Source organism: Copidosoma floridanum, unplaced genomic scaffold, assembly GCF_036245765.1.
Source record: "Copidosoma floridanum isolate Cflo_tuat_1 unplaced genomic scaffold, Cflo_Japanese_pri ptg000011l, whole genome shotgun sequence".
Taxonomy (NCBI): domain Eukaryota; kingdom Metazoa; phylum Arthropoda; class Insecta; order Hymenoptera; family Encyrtidae; genus Copidosoma; species Copidosoma floridanum.
In genome coordinates this window covers 10,226,332-10,243,477 of record NW_028321888.1, presented here as the reverse complement: position 1 = coordinate 10,243,477, position 17,146 = coordinate 10,226,332, and the positions used below count along the sequence as shown (strand labels likewise).

At 34.3% G+C, this 17,146-nt stretch overlaps 1 protein-coding gene across 2 annotated transcripts in view; it reads left to right on the top strand.

Moving 5' to 3' along the window:
• The window catches only part of LOC106639730 (protein Wnt-4), a 130,134-nt gene that overhangs the window by 111,688 nt on the left and 1,300 nt on the right, over positions 1 to 17,146 (top strand). For both annotated transcript variants that reach the window (XM_089590014.1, XM_089590013.1), the window contains exons 5-6: positions 2,231 to 2,408; positions 16,475 to 16,703. In XM_089590014.1, the coding sequence (XP_089446140.1) occupies positions 2,231 to 2,408; positions 16,475 to 16,703 (407 nt within the window). The remainder of the gene's footprint in view (positions 1 to 2,230; positions 2,409 to 16,474; positions 16,704 to 17,146) is intronic.

Here is a 17,146-nt window from a genome sequence, read left to right as displayed (position 1 = left end):
ACCCTTACTTTTACTTGGGCGACTTTATATCCATCTAGCAATTTGTCAATGTACGATAAATGATCGACGTAGAATAATCTACACATGTGGTGAAAATTCGAGATCGTTATCACCGTACTTTGAACGGTCATGGTGGCATACCGGTAAAATTGCAGCTTCGTCGATCAACGAGGTATATTCAATAGTATTTGGTGCGATTAGTACTTGGATGGTTGACCGTTGGTCACTCGCCGATTGTCTTCGTTGCTGATTTTTCTGATCGATCAACTGTTTCTCTCCTGCCTTGACAACGTGAACAAGGTGTGCAGGAGTTAGTTCTGGTGATTATATGTAGACACCCAGTCCAGATCTATAGGCAATACATCGATTTTTCTACAATTAAAGGTGTAAAAAATTATTTACAGAGCTTAGATAGCCTACCGGTGTCTCAGTTCAGAGACCCAAGACAATCAAACATTACTCAGTCAGATTTTATTTGGAAATATTCTACAGATCACACACACACACACACGCACGCACGTGTATATATATATATATCTGTGTGCTCGTTCATTATTTTCTGCTTTTTAGGCGCGATCAATGAATGGAAGTTTCTTATATATTTTTGTCAGTACCAAATAGCGAACCATTTATAAATCGTCCATGTTTGACGTAAAAGAAATTTAGAACCCACAGTATAAAGGCGATCCGAGTCGCTCACATAGTGTATGTATGTATGTATGTATGTATCACATGTGTGTACGTAATCAATTTTTGTTGTAACCCGCCAGTATAATATATACTGTAAATGGTAAAAATCTATAACTTTTCTACATTACGTTTGTAGATAAAATGTTGAGTACATAAGTCGTAGATCACGTACAAAAATACACTTTTTTGTATTGACCATTTTTATAGATATTGTCGTCCTAACATTAAAAAAAAATAAATCGTTTTAAAAAATTTTAAAAATCGTTTAATATATATACATTTTTTCGTGTCATTTGCGAATCACATGTTTAATATAAGTCTTATCAAAATAAACTTTTTTGTATTTGGCATTTTCGTCTATGGTGTCGTACTAAACATAAAATACAACGAAAACGTTTTAAAATGGCTGACAAATTATTTTGTGGTACGTAATATTATTTGACATTTGGTGACAATGTATAAAATCTACTTGGATATTACATTAAACTATAAGAAAATGATCTCCAACTAAAATCCTCATGTTAAAATTGCTCATGGCAGTTCGTGAATTGATCGTGACTTACATGCAAGATGTAACGTTTTGTATAAATTTAGCCGCTTGTTTATATAACGAACATTGGGTCATTGTCATTCATCGTGTGGAAAGAAGCACAGTTTATCGTAACAAATTAATTATACTGAAATCAAAACGACTGTGGTGATATATTCCGTATATCTTCGCTTAGGCGGTAAAAGAGGATGATTCGGTTATGAAAGGTACAATTTTTATGTCTTCCAGTCCGAACAGCAATCACTTTGCACCTGTTGTAGCTCGTGAAATTGCTTCTCTTCTGTGCAAACGAGGTACAATTTCATCCATCCAGAAAATGGTAACGCCAGAGCGTGCAAATTGGTGCAAGAAAATAAAAAGATTCTACTACCTACTGATATAAAAGGGACCGAGTTAAGAAAGAAAAGGAAACAGGGTGAAAACGAGGGTAACTGGCGATAAGCGAGAACAAACATTGTTATAGTAGCGTCAACGCGTAGTACAGGGGACAATTTTTGTATTTCGCATGGATGACATCTTTAATATAGGGTACATACACATAAAGCCAATAGGGTACTGCTATATCTGATGGAAATGACGCTCGTTACGTACATTAAAAAGCCTCGAGATATGCAGCAGTGACTGCTTGAGTAAAGTCGTCTTTAGATTTTGTAAATGTACATGTACACGTAGGATACCGTAAAAAATGGGTTAAAGAAAACTATACTTTGAAAAAAATGTTTTCACGTGGTTTTATTTTAGACGTAAAAGTAAGTATCCAGCGTTCCTTCAAACAGTTTCGTTCATACGACTTTTGGTCAGTTTAGCATGTTGTACTCTACCAGAGCACAAGTTAAAGATTCTTTTGAGTTTTTAAATTACTGTTTAGCACCAACGTTGCTACGTTATTGTAACTCGGGTACAGTCTAGAAGCTCATTGAGTAAAACCATCCTGATTGATACCGTATCTATACATATCAGTATATACTTATGTGCGCTTTTTTTTAACAGGACATACACTTTGGAGAAAAGTTCTCCCGCGAATGGCTAGAAGCGAGCGAAGAGCCAGTCAAAGAGGACGCGATTGGTGGTCCCGACAGCCTGGCTGGACTCCTCATGCGGAAGCACGATAGCGAGGCTGGAAGACGGGCCGTGCGCTCGAGGATGCAACGGGTGTGCAAGTGCCACGGTAATATTTATTGATCATACATCGCATACCTTACCGTTGATAGCAGTAACCATATGGTTCAGTTAGAGGACTACAAAAGTAAAATGTCTCGTAGAACATCATTTTAGCTGATGATGAGCTGATTCGATTCGAATCAATACTACGTTTTTAACTGTATAGTTATGTAAAACAATACTTATTGAAATTCAAACGCCAGCCACAGCCCGTATTTTGCCCCATGCGCACTGTAACCGGTCGGCCACTTAGTCGCAAGAGAAGGGTACAGATAGCATGCAGTGTCATGCAGAAATACATGAGGATGATACACAAATTTTTTTCGCAATTAAAAATTTAATGATTAGTCCGTTATTGCAAAAAAACACCAATTTCTTATATCTCAGCTTTAAAGTGAGCTTAGAGCATTGTTAGGAAAGAAAGTATGCTAAATGGGCTGAGATATTTGTAATTGTTTGAGTTGCAAAATACAATTTTTGCTGGCAAAAGGTCAAAATTCGCAAAAATTGATTTTTATTTATTTTTTATCAGTACTAACATTGAATACAATTTTTTTATCGAAGCGAAATACCGATAAATTGACCGTGAAGTTTGTAACATCACTTTCAAATTTCACTTTAAAAAATTAATTAACAAAAAATTAACTATTATTTTGCAATTTTACTAATAGCTATTTGTTATGCAACTTAGTATCTATATTTTCTTACGGTTATGTTCAAAGTAACATGATAGTTTTTTTACGTCAATCTAGAGTTTTTAGGTATAAAAAATTTTTTTCGCACTTTTTTGCCATTCACATGTTATTAACAATTAATGATGAATTTGCAGCAGTATCTATTTTATATTTTATGACACAGAGATTGTGTGTCGAAAAATTTCTCTTGGTGCAATAGAAGCGGAGATTTAGGCAAAAAAATAAATAAAATTTGACATTTTTTCAGAAATTGTTAAATAAATAAATGAAGCCAACTTTTGATTTGGACAAAACTATTTTTTCTGTATTCTTTAAAAAATTCTGTACGAGAATGACCAATTTTTTCTCTGCTGGAAAACATAAGATTGAAAAATCTTTCGGGCCATGGACATGTTAATTGTACAGATTATACAAATTAATGATGGCTTCGATAGTTTGATAATATACTTAAATATAAATAAAAAACAATAAATTAAAATATACTTGTACCCTAACAGCCAAAACAAAAACGACCTGATACTTGAAAAAATAAATAAAAATCGTCATTAGACTAGTAATGGGACGTTAAAGTCTTTGTAAATAATTCTTAGTAATTCATTAAGCTTGACTCATTTTTAAGATAATTATAAAAATACATTACTTCCATTATCTTTTCGTACATATAAAAAAAAAACTGTTCTTTATGTTACATTTTTGGAATCTAAGTAGTTAGTACGATAGTAAATATTTTTAGATTAGTTGTACCCATTATTTTACAATAATCAGAAGCTTTTAAGAAAATAAAAAGGATACTGCAAATAAAAAAACCAACATTCTTCAAACTCTTACTATTAATTAAAGAGAAAAAAATGTAAGGTAAACAATGTACTTATTAAAAAAACAATGACTTCTACTTAAAAATTATACCCTGCTCTAATTCTTAAAATAGCTGAACGTATCAATAATTACTTTTTAATTCGTCAAACGTTATGTCACCGATTAAACATTAAGGTACAAGTAAACTATATTTAAAAATTCATTAAGCCTAACTTACTTTTGTACTTACCAGGAATACATTACTTCCGTAATCTTATTGTATGCAACAAAAAAACTGTTTATATCGATTTCTTAAATCAATTACTTTTAAAATTAATAAACATTTATAGAAAGGTCATTACATCTATTATTTTAAAACAGTCAAGTAATTTACAAATTGAAAATGAAATGGTAAATAAAAATGTAAGAAAATGATCTTTTTGACCTCAGGCGTTTTTGACGGTCGGGTGTCCCCTCGGTAAGAAAAATAGGATTCGCCACATAAGCACCATCGCTCCTTGGCTACATTACGCTCCTCGAGCCCTACTTTGCAGGTCCCTCAGGCCGCAAAATAGCCCCGAAGACGATGGCACTTATCAAACGAAAACTACCATTTGTTATCATGGCCACAGAGTGCAACTGTAACTTTGAGCCCTCGGGCCATACTTTACACCCTTGTCATCACTTTTGGCCCACGAACAAACAAGTTTTTTGCGCCCTCCAGGTCCAAAGTGATTTACTGGGCGCAAAGTGTGCCCACGGGTACAAAATTGCACTTTCCGCCCTTGGTAAGAAAAACATTATACACAACTCGAGCACCAACATACAACAACCACGCCTTTCGGGCGCTTATGTTTTTACTTTGTGCCCTAGAAACGTAATGTACTGTACTTCAATCTCTTAATATTAATTTAATACAAAAAAAAATTACAGTTTACTTGTTAAAAACAAAATGACTTCTACTTAAAACTCATTCGCTACTCTTATTCTTGAAATAGTTAAGCGTGTCAATAAATACATTTTAATTCGTTAAACGTTATGTCACCGATAACACATTCAAGCATAAGTAAATAGTTTTTTAGATTTAATTAAGCTTGATTTTTATTGTAACTTACCGAGAAAACATTACGTACTAAAGCAATTTTTTTTTTTAATTTGTATCTCAGGATCTCAAAAACTGTGTACTTAAATGTTAAAATAGCAAATGACTTACAGCGTAATCCTATTTTTTATTAGTTTGAGACGTTAAAAATCAGATGTATTCTACTTACACCAGCCTTATCTGCCTGAATTTTTAAAATACCTTATCAGATAGGTAATTACTTTGTAATGCGTGAAATATCATTCAATCAGTAAAACATTAGAGTGTTAGTAAACACTTCTTAGTAATTCATAAAGCTTGAATTATTTTTGTACTTACCGGCAATACTAATGCATTATTTTTTTTTATAACTGTACACAGATGAGAAACTGATTTTTTAACTGATTAAAGAAAAAAGTATAAATAAATAATCAAAAACCAACAGTTTTTAAAACTTACTTACCAAAAAAAAAAAAAAAAAAAAAAAAAACAAATAACTGAAGCAGTATACATAGTTGATGACATGTTGCAATAGTTTTTCTGATAAAATCCAAACCATTAAATATAAGATATCTTTTACTAAAAAAAGTCTAATCTGTTCCAATTTCTGAAATAGCTTTTTATGTGGATAATAATTTTTTACGTGTTAAACGTCATACTACCAGAAGCACACAAGAGTTTTTGTAATTATCTATTGGTAATTTATTAAGCTTGACTAACTTTCATACTTAACAAAGGTACATTACTTTCTCAACCTTTTTGGACGTACCAGAAAACTGTTCAACAAATATTTTTTTCGAAATTTAAGTGACTACTAAAATCAATGAATATTTTCGGATTACTTGTAACACTTATTATTTTAGAACAGTCAGGCATTAACAAATTGAAAACGAAAAAGTGAAAAAAAAATTTTAAAAAACGATCTTTTATGAATCTCTTATTTTATTAATTGAATACAAAAAAATTTACAATTTACTTGTTGAAAATAAGACAACTTCTACTAAAAAATTATTGTCTACTCTTAATCTTGAAATACCTGAGCATGTTGATAATTACATTTTAATTCGTCAAACGTTATGTCACTGATAGAACATTAAAGTATAAGTAAATTATTTTTGGAAATTCATTAGGCTTGAAATCTTTTCTAACTTACCGAGAATACATTACTTCCTGTCCTATTCGTAGATTCATCGAAATGTAAGTAACTTTAATATTCGGTAGCCATTACTATATGAGTTGATTTACGTATTTTCTCTCAACAAACAAGCTTTTTCCGAAATGGAAATGATCAGGTATTTAAAAAAAATGTAAAAAAATTGACAAAAATCAACTTTTTATAACTCTTACCACTAATTCTAAGAGAAAAAAAAATAAAGTAGATAAATTTAAATATTAAAAATAGTTAAATTACTGTAGTATAATCCTCCCTGTGAATTATTAAAATCTCATTTATAAGATGACTTCTACTAAAACAAGCATAGTCTTACCCGATTCTTGGAATGCTGAACGTATACTCATATGAATTATTAAATTTTATTGCATTAAACGTCATATCACTGAAACAACTTTAAAGTTTTAATCAAGAGTTCTCAGTGATTTTTAAGCCATATTTCTCTGTTAATATACTGGAGATACATTACTTTTGTTATTTTTCTTTACACAATTAAAAAAACTTTTGTTTGAATTGATTTCTCAAAACCGAAGTAACTTTTACATACGTTAATTATTTGTGGACTAGTTAGTACACCATTTTTTCACAACATACAAGCGTTAAGCAAAAATTTCACAATCTTTTAGTAAAAATTAAAACATTAAATAAATAAAAAAATGTTTTTTTTTTTTTTTTTTAAATTACTTAGCTAAGAGAAAGAATCTAAAGCAGACAATAAGCTGAAACTTTAAGTTGTAAGTGACTTATACCGTAATTCTCTCTTTAAATAATCTAAGACGCTGAATGTAAGATGTCTTATACCAAAACAAGCCCAATTTGCTCTAATTTTTGGAATAGCTGATGAACGTATTAGTAATTTGATTTTAATGCATCAAACGCCATATCATTGATAGCACATTGCTATCTATGTAAATATTCTTAGTAGTTCATTTAACTTGACTCGTTTTCATACTATTACTATATTACTTACGTTATCTTTTTGTACACTTAAAAAAAAACTGATATTTATATCAATTATTCGAAATTAAAGTAACTGTTATAATCAATAAATGTTTCTAGATTAATTTTTACCCCTATTATTTTACGACAGCCAAGCTTTGTACGAAATGAAAACCTACTTTTTTTTAAGCTTTTATTGTTAATTAAAGAGAAAATGATTAAAGTATAGACCAACCGAGAAACTTCTGAATTAGAAAGTTGTCGGAGAAGAAGGCGTTTTTGATATTGTATGTAATTTGATCTGCTGATTACGATAAAAATAAATAAAATTTTTTTCGAGTGGTGGATCAATGTTAAAATCGCATTTGAAATTTTATTTCGCTCATATCTCAGTAACGCGCTTTTTTTACTTTCATGAATTTTGGTGACGGCTGTGGTGGTAGCGACGGCGCAAGTACATACTTACGTAGAGACCGGTCATATCGTGTTCCTTAGTTCCTTTGCGCGTGCAGCTTCTGCAAGCGGAACTGGATGGGCAAAAAAATCCAAAGTTACCATTGTATGTAGGGGTAAAATGTAGCAATGTTGATGACGAATGGTGGTTAGTACCGTTTCAGCGTGGCAGCAGGAGCTCAATAACGGGCGGGGCTGTAGACGCAAGGGCAGCTGGTGTCCCTGCAGATGTGCTGGTAGGACCTCGAGCGTCCGTAGCCATAGGGCCGTCCGTACATTGATGCCTGTGGATGCGCGATCTAATAACATTCGGGAGGAAAATGCAAATTTTACGTTTTAGTTTCGTGTAGAAAATATACAGAAAAAATAGGGGCAACCCAAGAGAAAATAATATCACTTGTTTCGTTATGTTATTTATATGATATAAATATGGGTAACAAATAACAATTAATAATAACAGGTTTCAGGCTATAATATAATAGTATAGTATTTATCATTCATTTGACATTATATACTGAGAGTAAATAATAGTTTTTATCATTTTTTTGTTCTTTGTAAAATCTACATTGAAAGATATACGATTTAATCTTATTTTTATCAACAACTAGTATAAATAATTCATAGTAATTTTTATCCGTTACTTCAAAAAATATATGTTTTATGTTGTTACAAATAATAAGTATTATAAGCTATTAGTTATAATTGATGACAGTTATTATCGGTTTTTATTTTTATTTTTTCACTTTTTGAGGTGTCAAATTCGAAGAAAATAAAAAAAAGATAATAATAACAGTTATTATAATTTTTATCGTATATCTCAAATATTGATATATTTTTATTACTATTTACAGTTATACTTTGACTTATCGTTGGTTATTCGCCAAAATGATTTTAATTTGGAGGATCACACCGAAAGCTGTGGTAAAAAAAAAAAAAAAAAAAAAAAATGTACAGATCGCACGTTTATAGGGTTCATCATAAGTATCTGTCCTACGAGTGGATCAACGAGGATGGCGTTGATGGGAGTGAGTGGCTGTAGCCTGTGCTACGTCATCGGTTGGGGCGTTCCGGGCCTCTGGGGCACACCGGGTTGTTGGGGCTGTTGTCGCCTGGGCCAGTGCTGGGGCGAAACGGGCGGCGTGTCCCTGGGGGTGGTGGGTGCCGAGCTTGCGGCCAAGTGGGCGCTCGTCGAGTAGCGGCCGGCGGCTGGTCTGCCCCCGGGCCCGGCGACCAGCTGCTGGCCACTACTGACGGGCGCCGAGCGGCCAATCGCCGACAGGCTCAACGTGCTAAGTACCGCCGCCGCTTGTGCTGCTACACGCTACCGCTGCCGACAGATCCACCCGGGACATTGCCCTCGAGGGCGGCGCCGAGCTCGTGTAGTAATGCAACCCCGCTGGACCGCTCCTGTACAACACAACACATCGTGTCGTCGATCGGTACACAACTACTCTCCTAATTTTAAATAGTTCATGCACGCAGACGCACGATTATATTCATGTGTATTTTTTTTTTTTTTTTTTTTTTTTATATTTTGGGAATAATTTTTTTTTTTTCATTAGCCACTATAATTGGTAATACAATATTAGACAAAAATTCTGACAAGTATTTGGATTAGTTTTTCAAATATTTTGACAATTTTTTCTTCGTCTTAGATTGTTTTCTTTTTTTTTTTTTTTTGTTTCAAAAATTCCAATGGATTGTTTTTGCAGTAAAAAATTTCATCAAATGCAGTTTTTTAAAGAGCGATTGAATAAATTTATTCTAGCATAAACAATTATATTTATAAAAAAAATTAAAAAACTATCCGTTACGAAAAAATTAGTCTGCTTACACACACTGATAAATTAAAATTTTGTTGATCATATAGGGTAAATAATTTTATCCCCGTCAATAAATATTTTATGTTGTGGATATTTATTAAGTATTGATTTTTTATATTTATTTTTTAAATTCTTCATTAGTGAATCTCTGGATTTAATGAAATAATGATTATTCACTTGTTTTTGTTATGAAACTGTGTAGTGTCTCAGTTGCGCACTTATAACTCTCACCCGAAACAATATATTTATAAGCTATAATTTAAGCTGGAAGAAAAAAAAAAAAAAAAAAAAAATGTCATAAACTCACGTCCAATATTGTCCCTGGGTCGAGCCAACGCGCTACCCGTGCGCGCGAGTCCCGGTGACGGTGGCGCGGACGGGAGCATCCTGGGTGTCTGCGGAGGGGTACGGCCCGCGTTGGGAATCGACGTTGCGCTGCTCGTCGAGGATTTACGGCGCGGGTTGCGCTTCGAGGGCTGCCGGCAGATCCCGGTGGGGCAGTTGCGGCCCATCGGGCAGTTGCCCTCGCAGAGCTCGCGCGCCAACGCCAAGCCCTCGTAGCTCACCAGGGTCTGGCGACACGCCTCCGCGTCCTGGGACGACAGAGCCAGGCTGGGAAAGCGCTCGCGAAAACGCTGCCTCTCCTGTACGGGGCATGAATGTCAGGTGGTCATGTGTATACAAGGTATACACCTGCCCAATTATATACCTCCTGGAGCCGAGTCGACTCGAAATCCTCGAGCTGCTGTTGGAAGCCGACGTTCGGGTTGGCCACCGCCCTGCCGACCCTCACGACTTTCAGGGCGTCCTTCCACGAGAGACTCGTCGTGCTCATTATGTACGCCACCGCCACGGTCACGCTCCGCGGCATTCCGGCCAAACAGTGGATGAGGACGTTGCCGCCGCGCAGTCGGGCCGAGTGTATGAAGTCGTTGCACATGGAAAAGTACTGGGAGAGATTCTGGTCGGGCGTGTCGGCGGCCAGGATGCATAGGTAATGCTTGTCCTGTGTGTGTCGAGGAGTTGATTAATTCATGTTCATTTTTTTTTTTTTTTTTTTATTTTTTTTTTTTTTTTTTATTTTTTTTTTTAACACTGGAATGCCTCGTACAACGTGTGTATACTTGTCGCGCAGAAACAGTGAGTAATTTACAGTTTTAATTGATGCACGTACATTGGAGTGTCCAAAATGTTTGTTTTAGTCGTATACCCATGGGAATAACATGTATTTTAATTGCGAGAATATACATAACATAATGATTTTCAATCCAATTTCAGTAGAATAGGAACTATCTACTAAGTTTTTTTTTTTTTTTTTTTTTTTTGCAAGAAAAAACAAAATAGTAAGCAAATAATATATGCGTACAGCCGTTAAAGTGAATTATTATAGCTAAAGAAAAAAAGTTTTTTTAATAAATGAACAGATTACGATATTAAGTAGTTAATTAATGTTTATTTTAATTTAAATCGAGGATGGAGGTGTTCTGTCTCCTTGAGGTTACGTTGGTTACGTAAAAGAAATAATAATAGAAAATTTTATTGGGTTAAAATAACGGAAGAATTCATCAAATTTTTCCTAATTCTGCGGGGGGTGCTTGAGCTGCTGCAGGGGTTCCGAACATATAGAGCCGCGAAAAAAATAATGGAAAATTTCATTGGACATTTATACATATTGAGCCAACATATTCTGAATTCATGTCATGAAAAAAAGTGCAAAGTATTTGAATAGAATGAAATGTAAATAACAAAATAACACATTGGAAGTGTTTGAAAATATGTTGAAAAAAATAAATAATAAAATTGTTTTACGAGTACATTTAACTTTCAACGAAAAGGTTTATAACTTTACGATTAAGTGAATTTTCACTCTTTATGAGACGAAATGAATAACATAAAATTTGGAATAATGTAATAATAAGGCCATATATTGGCTATTACTAAAATTATAAAAAAAAAAAAAAAAGTATGAACACGCCAGGGATCTGACTCCCAATTACCACTTATCTCAGCGAGCCACTACGTTTTTTTTTTTCGACATTAGTAGCAGCTCAAGCCAAGCCTAACACATGGGTAGGTCAGAGCCAGTGTGCACACAACTCTGACTACTGAAAAGCTAATTCGGCTATATATACTAACCAACTACTTTTTTCGCCACATGCGGGAACGGCACCGGAGCCACGCGGTTGGAGACGCAATCACAATAGCAGTGTTGTCTATCCGCTGTCGATAACTAATTAATAATAGTATTGCAGGTGACCGGTAACCGCTAATATAATGCTGTAGTATACCTATATGTATTCCTTTCTCAACTATTGAAATTTTAGCGGGTATACGACTACAAAATAAAAATTTGGGAAATAACGGACAATGTAAACGTACGTCAAAAATTCTGATGATGATTAAAAAAACAAGAAAAAATAAAAATAAAAACACTGCAGTCGCTGTGAAAAAAAAAAATGTAAATTGTTATAAATTCCACAGTAATACACGTATACGTATATTGATCGTGTTCCGTGCGTGCAGCGAAAACCGTGCAGGCATTATTTGTTTTTCCAAACTGATCGACAAGAGAGAGAGAGAGAGAGTAAATTAATTTTACCATAATAACAAATCAACATTACGGAATGCAATCGTCGAGCCGCGTCGTGGATGGCGAGGATGTGCGTGATCTCGAAGCGCTCGAGTTGCGCCGAGTCCTTGCTGTCTCGGTAATTGCCCACGTACACTCGCCGTACTTTGATTCGCAAACCGCGAAGTTTAAATTCTTAAATTTTTTAATGACAAATAAACATAAAGTATGATTTTAAGATTGTTTAATAGTTGTTAAAATGATAGTATTTTATCATCATATTTTTATTTTATGGTTATGGTTGTTCCTTGTGTTTTAATACGATAAATTACTTCAAGAATTCAAACTTCGCGGTTTGCGAATCAAGGTACGGTGAGTGTACAAGCCTGGTAGAACCTTTTATAGAGAACGTATATTTTTTTTTTCATTATTACAGTCCCTCGGTTGATGTATCTAATAAATATAAAAAAAAAAATTTTGTGCTTGTCTAAATAATTCAAATAGACCAAATCGATAGGAAATTTTCCGCTCTATACGCTGTTGTTTATATTTTTACTATAGCTCTTACCGTTACTGAGATATGAGCGAAATAAAATTTCAAATGCGATTTTAACATTGATCCACCACTCGAAAAAAATTTTATTTATTTTTATCGTAATCAGCAGATCAAATTACATACAATATCAAAAACGCCTTCTTCTCCGACAACTTTCTAATTCAGAAGTTTCTCGGTTGGTCTAAGTAGATGATATACTCGTTAAAAATTTTGAGAACCACTAAACTTTAAAATCTTAACATGAACAATACAATAATTTCTTAGAAAGCTTATATTTTTTAACTATCATCCAAACAGACATACGTTCACGTTGTACCTTCATATTGCTAGCTTTGACCACGAGCGGAGGGCGCTACGGTCATTCTCGGAGTTAACAGTATATTCTTATAAGTTATCTCATACAAATCTTTTTTACCATTTCCTGTAATTTTATTAACATAACTTTAAATAACAGATTTTTTTAGGGGAAGAAATGGGTAAGATACTTCTATCTTTTAGTTGCTAAATAGGGCTGTATAAGGTGGCTCATAAAAATGAGCCTTATTGATGGAGCTATACTTCCACGATTTTGATCATTGTTTTTTTTATTTTTTATTTTATTTTTTTATTAAACCATTTGGGCCAAAGGCCCATTAGGTACATGAACGAAAAAAGAAAAAAAAAGAGTAAAGCTAATACATAATATTGGAATGTTACAACTACAATGATGTTATAGTCTATGAATAGCTTAGTTTATCATACAATAACAGTTTCTTATTAAACATTCAAATTGCACATGTTTAGAAATGATCCAATAGCGTTACAGGCATCGACATTAGGCTCAGCCACAAGCATGTCTACATTGGCAGAAAACTGTATGTGAAGAGCGTGAAGATCATTAATGAGTTGGATCCTTTGATTTTCATATAGATTACAATTAAAGAGAACGTGGTTAATGTCTTCATACTCAACTCCACATTTACAATAAGATTGATCGATTATGTTGACTTTAGCTAGTGAATAAGCCAAGCTGTGGTGATTACTTCTGATTCTATTAATTGTAACTATAGTTTTTCTGTCTAAGTCTTTTTTATAAAACCAGGGATGTGATCTAGGTTTACACACATATATATATATATATATATTTATGTATTTATATTTTTTTTTCTTTTTTTTCTTTTTAGGATAGATTAAAGCTATCGCAGGAACTAGAGTCACTTTCAGAAAGGTCATTTTGAGTGAGGTATTTTTTTGACAGTTTGTTTTTGAGCCTTGTAATTCTGTGTCTGAGTTTGTGATCAACAATTAGATTCCTGATCTCAACAAGAGAAGACCACATATCAGAACTGTTGCAGTTGAGCTTCATAAGTATGTCATCTACCAGAATTTGACCATGAGATTCAAAAAGGAACTGAGCTAATGTTTCTTTGTTAACTTTAAGTGTTAACTTGTTATTATCGATTTCATGTATGACAGGAGCTAGTTGACGAGACACTTCCTCGAACGTGATATTAGATCTGGTGGTCTTGAGTTGAGTCTTGTTTCTTTTGGGTCTGGGTTTTTTCATAAACTCCTCTGAGTGTATTACACTTGTTCTAGAGCTAGGTGTAAATTCGCTGGTGGTATCTAAATGCCTCTTGTGAATGCCCTGCGACGGTGGGGGCATGACAGCGCTGCAATCAAGTTGAGATGAATCAGGGTTGGTTAGGTTGTCAACAGGAGGATTAGCATCCAAGGCATCCATAAATACGGAGGAATCCGCGTTTTCACTTTCATTTATGTTAGTATCAAGGTCGGCACGTATTATCTGACTTTGGTTTTCACAGTTCTTAGCAAGATGCCCTTCTTGTTTTGCATAAGAAGCAGGCAATTTTATCAGCAGAGAAATAAATATGAAAGACCGTGTCGTGACAGGAAATAGGTATGCTAGGTTTGAGTTTGTGAAGATCGGACTCTTGAATGTAAATCTATCTTCTAAAACTGAAGATATGAGCGAATTTTGAGTTAATACTGCTAGCTTTGACATAATTGATGTGTGACACGGGTTTTATTCCCATCTTACGTAGTTCGTCTAGAAGCAGACTGTTGGGATGCATGGTCTCACATTTGATATAATGATTCTTTTGGTTTTAGATTTAAGAAGGCGAATTTGGACAACCGAGTTGTTTACTATTATGCTTTTCACATTTTCACATAAATGCTGAGCCGTTTCTGCACTGTCCAGATAAATACATATCCGTTGATTTTCTATGCGTGAAGCGAATTTGATTTTTAGTGGATCAATGTGGTTACCGATTTCATATACATATTCCATGTAAGGGGTATCATCGATTGCATCGACTAAGATTGCTTGGTTGTCAGTATAATATATACACTCTCTTCTGCCACCTTTTCTGCCATACGATTTTTGTTTTGCGACTTTGTTTCCAGTATTAGTAGAGCTATGGCTGTCCTTTTGTGATGAGTTGTGATGAGCGCTGCTAGAAGAAGCGTCTTCACCTTGGACGTTGAAGTTGTTTGTCTTTGTCGCACCAACAGGCATGGGCGACATATTGAGGTTAGGTTGACGTCTCAGTCGACTGAGACGTCAATCTCGACGAGCTAAACCTAGCGCCCGCCTACAGACGGGTACCTTCTTTGGTTTATCTATTGGCCTCTTGAGAAATGTAAAGAACTAGACGAAAAAAGTTATATTTATAATATGAATAATATATTTTCGTTGTACAACAAAAACAATAGAAAAATGACAATAATACAGTAACTTTTCCAGAACCAATTTTTTGCCTAAAAATAATAGTTCGTTGCAGATGATGAAAATGTAGTAAGTATATGTGGGGGGTTTGGAGGGAGAATAATCGAGAGGGGCTGTGGAAGGCCATCGGGGGTCTGCATGTGGTGGGTCTGAGGAGGATACGGCCACGGCCAAAAATTTTTTAAGTGTAAGTATGTTGGCGTCTTTTGGTGCCTGGACAATAAAAAGTTACCAGACTTTTGATGACTCAAGGCAATCTAGGTCTAAATAATATATTTGCAGATTTTTTTCATACACTATAAATGAAAACAAAAAGGATCAACATAAAATCAAGTGTCGTAGTTATTCCTCACTTATAGCGTACTTTCCGCGAATTACATTAATTACATTAATAACTTTAATGAAGAAATAAAGATAAGAAAAATTAAGTAATATAACCGTTATTTTAAGTATTCAAGCAGAAAAAATTGATTCGTACCGAAACGTCACGCGAGTATGGTGCGGGTGGCCGTAAATGACGTCATATACAATCATGTTTGTGGTAAATGATAAACCATTCGTTTAGTATTTGTTACTACTATTTATGCATATTAGTATTATCTACGATGTCTTAGGATTTTTAACACATCCACTTACTATGATCATCAAAATGTGTACATCTAGCAAATGAAAGCGTTTGAAAAACTTACAGAGGTTGTATAATCTGTAATACTTTGAGTCCTTTAAAGTCAGGCAAGTTACTACTTTTCTGACGGTATGGTCTTTCAGAAGTTGTTTTTTATTCCCTTCAACGACTTGCACATAACGAAGGGGATTTCTAGAAAGAGCGTTTAGTAGTCATAATTGTTTAGGTAAATCAGGCAATGATTAATCTAAGATTAAATTAAAAATAGGATAGCCAAAATCAAAACCAGAAACTATCACAAATAAGCGACACAGACTAAAAACGAATTACTATTTTAACCGAGATTGGAACCCAAGCGTTCTTGATACAAATGCAATGTTATTCCCTACCCCATTAATATAATATAGCATCATTTAAATACATAAGTTACTACTACCTTAAAGTTATATTTGTTCTCATAAAAATATACTTCGTTAATAACTATACGATTTATTTATAAAGTATAACATTTAAGTACTGATGTAACAAGATCAAATGAAGGATAAACGTAGGGTTATTGCTTGATAAATAAACTGACGCAGCATCAGACCACAATAAAGCATAACAAGTAAATAAATTGATGACTGATTCTACAGGTATGTCGGGCTCATGCAGCGTTCGAGTCTGCTGGCGCAAGTTACCGACCTTCCGGGCCGCAAGCACCGCATTAGCTCAACTTCACGAGGGTGCGGCGCTTGTACGTCTAGTACACGGGAGTCGACGACCGGCTCGATTAAGGCCTGCAAGACCTGAGCTCAAGCGACCCAACAAGACTGATTTGGTCTACCTTGATGATAGTCCTGACTACTGTGAGCGTAATCTTACGTAAGTACAATAAAATCTACAATGACCTCTTAAATGTCTTTATTATTCATGGTATTCTTGTTACAAACAGAGCTTTAACCGATGATCAATTTATCGTTATGATTTGGATCTCCCGAACCAGATTTGTGTATTAGGATCGAACTCGTTTGACAAACAGTCCCTAGAAAATTAATAATGCTTCTAAATGGACTGATCGTGAACTAAATAAAATAAAGTGTTCCTGGGTCACCTAATTTCAATTTCCAAATTTAAAAAAATGACGACGTCTCTCTACAAACACAATTGTGTTCCAATTTACTTTAGAGAAGATTGATAAGGTTGAAAATATTTACAAAAAGTCTGGAGTGAATTTAGTACCGAGTAGATGCGATATTAATTTATATTTTATATTTCTTCTTATATCATACAGTGATTCAAGAGTTTCTGTCCATAACCCCTCGTCT